The sequence below is a fragment of the Ranitomeya imitator genome, chromosome 2, assembly GCF_032444005.1.
Source record: "Ranitomeya imitator isolate aRanImi1 chromosome 2, aRanImi1.pri, whole genome shotgun sequence".
Classification (NCBI taxonomy): Eukaryota; Metazoa; Chordata; class Amphibia; order Anura; family Dendrobatidae; genus Ranitomeya; species Ranitomeya imitator.
Window position 1 is genome coordinate 251,915,847 of NC_091283.1, and position 9,584 is coordinate 251,925,430.

The 9,584-nt window shown below is 48.5% G+C and overlaps 1 protein-coding gene across 1 annotated transcript; it reads left to right on the forward strand.

The window, feature by feature from the left end:
- Positions 1-6,548: 6,548 nt before the first annotated feature.
- On the forward strand, positions 6,549-9,365 carry LOC138662932 (uncharacterized). The gene is made up of 4 exons (XM_069748943.1): positions 6,549-6,740; positions 7,158-7,273; positions 7,395-7,541; positions 8,040-9,365. The coding sequence occupies exons 1-4, from the start codon at positions 6,657-6,659 to the stop codon at positions 8,293-8,295; spliced, it is 603 nt and encodes a 200-aa protein (XP_069605044.1). The 5' UTR covers positions 6,549-6,656; the 3' UTR covers positions 8,296-9,365.
- Positions 9,366-9,584: the final 219 nt, after the last annotated feature.

Below are 9,584 nucleotides of genomic sequence, written 5' to 3' on the forward strand. Positions count from 1 at the left end.
TTGGTAAACCAACTAGCCCCCTTAATCCTAGCAAACAAATCAGAGAGCAAAGAAAAAGGGTATTGGAATTTGACCGTGATCTTATTAAGAAGGCGATAATCAATACAGGGTCTTAAGGAACCATCCTTCTTGGCAACAAAGAAGAATCCCGCTCCCAATGGTGACGAAGATGGCCGAATATGCCCCTTCTCTAAAGACTCCTTAACATAGCTCCGCATGGCGGCATGCTCTGGCACAGACAGATTGAAAAGTCGGCCCTTAGGGATCTTACAGCCAGGAATCAAGTTAATAGCACAATCACAGTCCCTATGCGGAGGAAGGGAACTGGACTTGGGCTCATCGAATACATCCTGGAAATCTGACAAAAATTCAGGAACATCAGAAGAGGGGGAAGAGGAAATTGACATTAAAGGAACGTCACTATGTACCCCTTGACAACCCTAACTAGTCACAGACATTGATTTCCAATCCAGCACTGGACTGTGTACTTGTAACCATGGAAAACCCAGTACAACAACATCATGTAAATTATGCAACACCAGAAAACGGCAATCTTCCTGATGTGCAGGAGCCATGCACATAGTCAGCTGAGTCCAATACTGAGGTTGATTCTTGGCCAATGGTGTAGCAACAATACCCCTCAAGGGTATGGGACTCTGCAAAGGCTGCAAAGAAAAGCCACAGCGCCTAGCGAATTCTAAGTCCATTAAGTTCAGAGCAGATGTGGGTTGAATCCAGTCATGAATGGCTTGGACCTTAACAGGATCCATTTCTATAGACGAAGGAGAAAAAATAAACCCCAAAAAAGAGACCTTCTGAACTCCAAATAGGCACTTAGACCCCTTCACAAATAGAGCATTATCACGAAGGATCTGGAATACCATCCTGACCTGCTTCACATGAGACTCCCAATCATCGGAAAAAATCAAAATATCATCCAAATACACAATCAAGAATTTGTCAAGATAATTGCAGAAAATATCATGCATAAAGGACTGAAATACAGAAGGCGCATTAGAAAGCCCGAAAGGCATCACCAGGTATTCAAAATGGCCTTCGGGCGTATTAAATGCAGTTTTCCATTCATCACTCTGTTTAATACGAACAAGATTATATGCCCCTCGAAGGTCAATCTTGGTAAACCAACTAGCCCCCTTAATCCTAGCAAACAAATCAGAGAGCAAAGAAAAAGGGTATTGGAATTTGACCGTGATCTTATTAAGAAGGCGATAATCAATACAGGGTCTTAAGGAACCATCCTTCTTGGCAACAAAGAAGAATCCCGCTCCCAATGGTGACGAAGATGGCCGAATATGCCCCTTCTCTAAAGACTCCTTAACATAGCTCCGCATGGCGGCATGCTCTGGCACAGACAGATTGAAAAGTCGGCCCTTAGGGATCTTACAGCCAGGAATCAAGTTAATAGCACAATCACAGTCCCTATGCGGAGGAAGGGAACTGGACTTGGGCTCATCGAATACATCCTGGAAATCTGACAAAAATTCAGGAACATCAGAAGAGGGGGAAGAGGAAATTGACATTAAAGGAACGTCACTATGTACCCCTTGACAACCCTAACTAGTCACAGACATTGATTTCCAATCCAGCACTGGACTGTGTACTTGTAACCATGGAAAACCCAGTACAACAACATCATGTAAATTATGCAACACCAGAAAACGGCAATCTTCCTGATGTGCAGGAGCCATGCACATAGTCAGCTGAGTCCAATACTGAGGTTGATTCTTGGCCAATGGTGTAGCAACAATACCCCTCAAGGGTATGGGACTCTGCAAAGGCTGCAAAGAAAAGCCACAGCGCCTAGCGAATTCTAAGTCCATTAAGTTCAGAGCAGCGCCTGAATCCACAAATGCCATGACAGAAAAAGACGACAATGAGCAAATCAGGGTCACAGACAGGAGAAACTTAGGCTGCACAGTACTAATGGTAACAGATCTAGCGACCCTCTTAATACGTTTAGGGCAATCAGAAATCGCATGAGCAGAATCACCACAGTAAAAACACAGCCCATTCTGACTTCTGTATCCCCCCTGTTCCGCTCTAGTCAAAATCCTATCACATTGCATGGGCTCAGGACTTTGCTCAGAGGATGCTGCCATATGGTGCACCACTTTGCGTTCGCGCAGGCGCCGATCAGTCTGAATGGCCAGAGACATAGATTCGCTCAAACCAACAGGCGTGGGAAACCCCACCATAACATCTTTAAGGGTTTCAGAAAGACCCTTTCTGAAAACTGCTGCCAGAGCATCCTCATTCCATTTAGTGAACACAGACCATTTTCTAAATTTCTGGCAGTATAATTCTGCCGCTACCTGACCCTGACACAGGGCCAACAGTGTTTTCTCAGCATGCTCTACAGAGTTAGGTTCGTCATACAATAATCCGAGCGATTGAAAAAATGCATCTACATTAAGCAATGCCGGATTCCCTGACTCAAGAGAGAATGCCCAGTCCTGAGGGTCACCACGCAACAGAGAAATAACTATCTTTACTTGCTGAATGGGATCACCAGAGGAACGGGGTTTCAGAGCAAAAAACAATTTGCAGTTATTTTTAAAGTTCAAAAACTTAGATCTATCCCCGTAAAACAAATCCGGAGTAGGAATTCTAGGCTCTAAGGCCGGAATCTGAACAACATAATCTTGAATACTCTGTACTCTTGCAGCAAGCTGATCCACACGAGAAAATAACCCCTGCACATCCATTCCTGCATCCAAATCCAGAATCATCCAGAGATTAAGTGGAAGAAAAAAGACAAAACAAACCAAAGAAAAAAAAAATGGCTCAGAACTCCTTTTCCTTTCCTTCGTTTGAAATGCATTCAGCTCATTGTTGGCCAGTTGTACTGTTATGATCTGGTGATTAAGGAGCGACATGAGACTAGCTCTGAGCAGGTGGTAGCTATACTGACCGCAGTCCCTATGCTCAACACAACACTAGAAGTAGCCGTGGGATGCTCCTACCTCTGCCTAGGCATCTCGTCACAGCCTAAGAGCTAACTACCCCTAAAGACAGAAGCAGGAAAACTTTCTTGCCTCAGAGAAAATCCCCAAAGGATAGATTAGCCCCCACAAATAATGACTGTGAGAGGAGAAGGAAATGACATACGTAGTATGAAACAAGATTTAGCGCAGGAGGCCACTTCTAGCTAGATAGAAAAAGTACAGAACAGAGCACTGTGCGGTCAGTAATAAAACCTAGAAAAAGTCCACCGCAGAGAAATGCAAAAATCTCCACACCTAACTAAAGGTGTGGAGGGCAAACTCTGCTGCCCAGAGCTTCCAGCTTAGCTGAATAGATCCATACTGATAAGCTGGACAAAAGAGCAAAAACAAAGAAAGTGCGAACACCAAAGTCCACAATAAGTGAACTGCAAAAGAACAAGTAAGAACTTAGCTTTGCTGAACAGGTCAGAGAGTCAGGAAAATCCAAAGGGCAATGACTTCAGGCTGGAACAATTGACAACTGGCATTGAATGAGAGAAAAGGCCAGACTAATATAGCCGAGCCAAGAAGACGATCAGTGAAAACAGCTGCAGAAGCTAAATCCAAGAAGCAGCCATACCACTCAAAACCACAGGAGGGAGCCCAAGAGCAGAACTCACAAAAATGCTACCCACAACCACCGGAGGGAGCCCAAGAGTGGAATTCACAACAGGGTATACAGGGTCCAATAGTAATATACGGGGGCACACAGGGGCCAGTACTAATATATGGGGGCACACGGGGGCCAGTAGTGATATATGGGGGCACATGGGGGCCAGTAGTGATATATGGGAGCACACGGGGGCCAGTAGTGATATATGGGGGCACACAAGGGCCAGTAGTAATATATGGGGGCGCTCAGGGGCCAGTAGTGATATATGGGAGCACAGAGGGGCCAGTAGTGATATATGGGGACACCCAGGGGCCAGTAGTGATATATGGGGGCACACAGGGGCCAATAGTGATATATGGGGGCACACAGGGGCCAGTAGTGATATATGGGGACACCCAGGGGCCAGTAGTGATATATGGGGGCACACAGGGGCCAATAGTGATATATGGGGGCACACAGGGGCCAGTAGTAATATATGGGGGCACACCGGGGCCACTAATATTAGTTAGGACCACTAATACTAGTTAGGGCCACATAGAAGGACTTATGGCCCCTGTAGGTGAATATCACCATGTGGGGGAAGAAGGGAGAATTCTTACAGCAGCCGGTACACAGGAGAGGACATTACTGTATGGAGAAAAAGAGGAAAACGCACTCACTACACAGACACAGCCAGGACTCCCAGGTGTGAATAGCGCTATAGTGAGGGTGCGGAGTATGGAGGTGATATAGGAGGAGGAATCCCCCACATGGAGGATGACGAGGACTGCGCAGACTCCACCTGCAGAGCCACACACCGGGAATACACGGGGAGGAAGGAGCTTCTAGCGTGGAGGATCCTGGGAGAGATGACGTCAGGGGAAGGGGCGGTTCTACGCTCACTCTGAACTTGCTACACAGAGGCAGCAAAGATCGCATTCCCTGAGGACAAGGCATTGTGGGCAGGAATATATGTTCATTGCGCATGCGCCACATGCACGCGCGGCACTCGTGTCCGCACGGCCGCGCGCACCTGGCGCATGCGCAGTAGCTAGGGCTACTGCGCGCCGCCCAAGGCTGCACGGCCGCGCACACGCAGTAGCTGCGCGCCGCCCGAGGCTGTAATAGGTGGGCGTGTGCTTTCCCAGCGAAACACGCCCCAACCCTCTTCTCCCGCCTTCTTGTTTTGGCGGCATGCCAAGACAGCGGACAGCCGGACACTGCTACCGGTATTAACCCACGGGGGGAGAGGGCGTGGGGGGGTTATTAACCCTTTAGGGGGGGTGCAAACATTGCTACCTGTATTAACCCTTTGGGGGGAGAGGGTGCGAGGGGGGGGGTTAACCCTTTAGGGGGGTGCCAACACTGCTACCTGTATTAACCCTTTGGGAGGTGCCAACACTGCTACCTGTATTAACCCTTTAGGGGGGTGCCAACACTGCTACCTGTATTAACCCTTTAGGGGGAGAGGGCGCGGGGGGAGGGTATTAACCCTTTAGGGGTGCCAACACTGCTACCGGTATTAATCCTTTAGGGGGAGAGGGCGCGGGGGGGGTATTAACCCTTTAGGGGGTGCCAACACTGCTACCTGTATTAACCCTTTGGGGTTGCCAACACTGCTACCTGTATTAACCCTTTAGGGGGGGTGCCAACACTGCTACTGGTATTAACCCTTTGGGGGGAGAGGGCGCGGGGGGTGACTACGGATAGATAGGGGGGTACGTTATGGCGGGGGTCCGTCTATGGATGGATAGGGGGACCCTTATGGCGGGGGTGTGTGTATGGATGAATAGGGGGTCCCTTATGGCGGGGGCCCGTGTATGGATGGATAGGGGGTCCCTTACTGGGGGGGTGAGTACGAATAGGGGGGTCCGTTATGGCGGGGACCTGTGTATGGATGGATAGGGGGTCCCTTATGGCGGGGGCCCGTGTATGGATGGATAGGGGGTCCCTTACTGTGGGGGGGAAGGTGAGTACCCCTGCTGGGGGCATTATTGGTGCAGTCGGTGTCAGGTACGGCCTGCTGGGGGTATTATTGGTGCAGTCAGTGTCAGATGCGGCCCGCTGGGGGTATTATTGGTGTAGTCGGTGTCAGGTCTGGCCTGCTGGGGGCATTATTGGTGCAGTCGGTGTCAAGTGCGGCCCGCTGGGGGTAATATTGGTGTAGTCGGTGTCAGGTGCGGCCCGCTGGGGGTATTATTGGTGCAGTCGCTGTCAGGTGCGGCCCGCTGGGGGTATTATTGGTGCAGTCGGTGTCAGGTGCGGCCCGCTGGGGGTAATATTGGTGTAGTCGGTGTCAGGTGCGGCCTGCTGGGGGCATTATTGGTGCAATCGGTGTCAGGTGCGGCCCGCTGGGGGCATTATTGGTGCAGTCGGTGTCAAGTCCGGCCTACTGGTAGCATTATTGGTGCAGTAGGTGTCAGGTGCGGCCCGCTGTGGGCATTATTGGTGCAGTCGGTGTCAAGTGCGGCGCGCTGGGGGTAATATTGGTGCAGTCGGTGTCAGGTCCGGCCTACTGGTAGCATTATTTTTGCAGTCGGTGTCAGGTGCGGCCCGCTGGGGGCATTATTGGTGCAGTCGGTGTCAAGTGCGGCGCGCTGGGGGTAATATTGGTGCAGTCGGTGTCAGGTGCGGCCCACTGGGGGCATTATTTTTGCAGTCGGTGTCAGGTGCGACCCGCTGGGGGCATTATTTTTGCAGTCGGTGTCAGGTGCGGCCCGTTTGGGACATTATTGGTGCAGTCGGTGTCAGCTCCGGCCTGCTGGGGGCATTATTGGTGCAGTCGGTGTCAGGTGCGGGCTGTCAGGCAGGCAGAGTGTAAGGGTATGTGCACACGTCAGGTTTTTGTGCAGAATTTTCCTGAGATTTTCCTGAGGAGAAATTGGCACTACTCCCCGGAAATCCGCATGCGTTTTTTGTGCGTTTTTTATGCGTTTTTTTACATGCATTTTTTATGCGTTTTTTACAGCAGATAAAGTTGGTTGAAAAAAAAAAAAAACCATGAGGTCATTTCCTGGTCCAACCCCTCTTCACCATTTTGCTTCCTTGTTGAATTCAAGATGCCGCACCATCGTCTAACTCCAGAACAGAACTGCCTACTGTTGCATACGGCACTACTTTTGCTGCACCACTACAGCGAGCTGGTAAGAAAATGTCATTAGATGTGAACACTTTGCGTATTAGGCTGGGTTCGCAATGTGTACAGCAGCCCGTTCAACACATACGTTCACGGTCTGCTGCAACGCAAGTGCTGACTTTGGCACATCACTAACGCAGATGGAGCATCTGCTAGCTCCATCTGCGCTAGCAGTGACAGACCCGGAAACGCTGCAGTCAGAGTCTAGAGGTCCGACTGTCACTCAAATGACGGCACATGGCTAGTGATGTCAGACATAGGAGTCAATGGCGGCGCTAGCGGACTACGTTTCACCGCACTATGCAGCGGTGTTACGAAGTCCGTCAAAACGGACTGGGGGAACGCAATGTGAACCCAGCCTTGCCAGCTGTATAACATGTGTTGTACAGTTCCATGTAATAACACATACTTTATTCTCCCATAGGAGCAATCTCGGAGAAGAAGGGATAGCAGACGCCAAAAAAGGATGTGGGTTCATCCCATCATTCATGAACGGGAGGAAAAGGGACACTTCCATGTTCTTTATCGTGATTTAAGGAGGTAAGATATAGTGAGAAATGGTATATTGACAGCTGTGTTTCTTTGTACCTTTTTTTGATATATACAACATACATTATGTGTGTGTTTAAAATTAAAGTTTTATGTTCCTTTTTATTTTCAGCTTTCCAGATAAATTTTCTCAGTTTTGCCGTCTTTCCATTGAGGCATTTGATCGTCTTCTAATTCTTCTTGGTCCACACCTCACTTACGAAGATACGGTCATGCGAAGAGCGATCTCTGCAGAAGAAAGGCTGCTTATCACCTTGCGGTAAGGCTGCTAGTGCCCCCCTAAATGCTGCCACAAATGCTGCCTGTTTAATCCATAATGCTGCCTCTATGCTGCCAGTTTCCCTCATAATGTTACCGCAATGCTGCGAGTGCACCGTTTCCCTCATAATGCTGCCGCTATGCTGCGAGTGCCCCCATAATACTGCCAGTTTCCCTCATAATGCTGCCCCAATGCTGCGAGTGCACCGTTTCCCTCATAATGCTGCCCCAATGCTGCGAGTGCACCCTGTTTCCCTCATAATGCTGCCCCAATGCTGCGAGTGCACCGTTTCCCTCATAATGCTGCCCCAATGCTGCGAGTGCACCCTGTTTCCCTCATAATGCTGCCACAATGCTGCGAGTGCACCCTGTTTCCCTCATAATGCTGCCGCAATGATGCCTGTGTCCCCATAACGCTAGTGGCCATGATGTGGATGTTTTATCTTGCAACACAATTTGTGTTCGTAGGTTTTCTAAATAATTTTTTTTCTTTCTTCAGGTTTTTAGCCACAAGAGAGAGCTACACATCCCTGCACCTCCAATTTAGGGTTGGCAAATCCACCATCTCGCAAATTGTACGGTGCACATGTACCGTCATCTGGCAGAAGTTGCGGCCCATCGTGATGCCTTGCCCAACCGAGGAGACTTGGCTGCAGGTTGCAGGCTTTCAAACTGTGGCCAATTTCCCCAACTGCGTAGGTGCTGTCGATGGCAAACATGCTGAAGCCACAACGATCAGGATCACGCTTCTTTAATTATAAGAAGTATTTTTCAGTGGTCTTGATGGCGGTGGCTGACGCACATTACAAGTTTGTTGCCATCGACGTTGGTGCCTATGGTAGTACTGGGGATTCTCGGGTGTTGCAATCATCACAGATTGGACTTCAAATTCTTCGAGATGGCGGCACGCTCCCAGCCCCAAGACCTTTGCCGGGTTCCACACATCCAGTACCCTTTGTGATGGTATCGGATGAGGCATTTCCCTTGAAGCCCCACCTGCTGCGCCCATACCCACGAAGAGCACTGGATGACCGGCGGAGGATTTTTAATTATAGGCTGAGCCGTGCACGAAGATATGTGGAATGTACCTTCGGGATCATGTGTAGTCGGTGGAGGATCTTTCACACTGCCATCCAGTTAGATCCGGAGACCGTGGACACTGTGATAAAGGCATGCTGTGTGCTCCACAACTATGCTCGGGAATACAGCACTGAGGTAGTTGAGGAGCCACAGGTGTCAGAATTAGATGCAGTGGACAACTTTGGTCAAGGAAGGCAATGTAACACGGGTGTGCGTGTGAGAGAAACCTTTGCAGACTACTTCATGAGTCCTGAAGGTGCCGTGCACTGGCAATACTCTTGTGCCGGTGTTGAGCTGCCTGAACTGCAGAGAAGATCTGATGCCTAAACAGAATCAAGGCCCAAGACTGGACGTGAGATATAACAGCAGAGAACATATGACGGCTGAACCCTATCCACTAATGAACCAGTCTGTACGGCACAGATGCTAACACCTGTGAAAATGTGAGGCGTAATCCCTATCAACCGTCGCCAAATCCCTATCTACCAAGGCCCCTTTTTAATTAATCAAATTGTAAACATTGTTAATAAATACAAAATATTATTTAACCCCTTAGTGACAGAGCCAATTTGGTACTTAATGACCAGGCCATTTTTTACAATTCTGACCACTGTCACTTTATGAGGTTATAACTCTGGAACGCTTCAACGGATCCCGCTGATTCTGAGATTGTTTTTTCGTGACATATTGTACTTCATGTTAGTGGTAACATTTCTTCGATATTACTTGCGATTATTTATGAAAAAAAAAGGAAATATGGCGAAAATTTTTAAAATTTTGCAGTTTTCAAACTTTGTATTTTTATGCCCTTAAATCAGAGAGATATGTCATAAAAAATAGTTAATAAATAACATTTCCCACATGTCTACTTTACATCAGCACAATTTTGGAAAAAAAAATTTTTTTTGTTAGGGAGTTAAGGGTTAAAAGTTGACCAGCAATTTCTCATTTTTATAACACCATT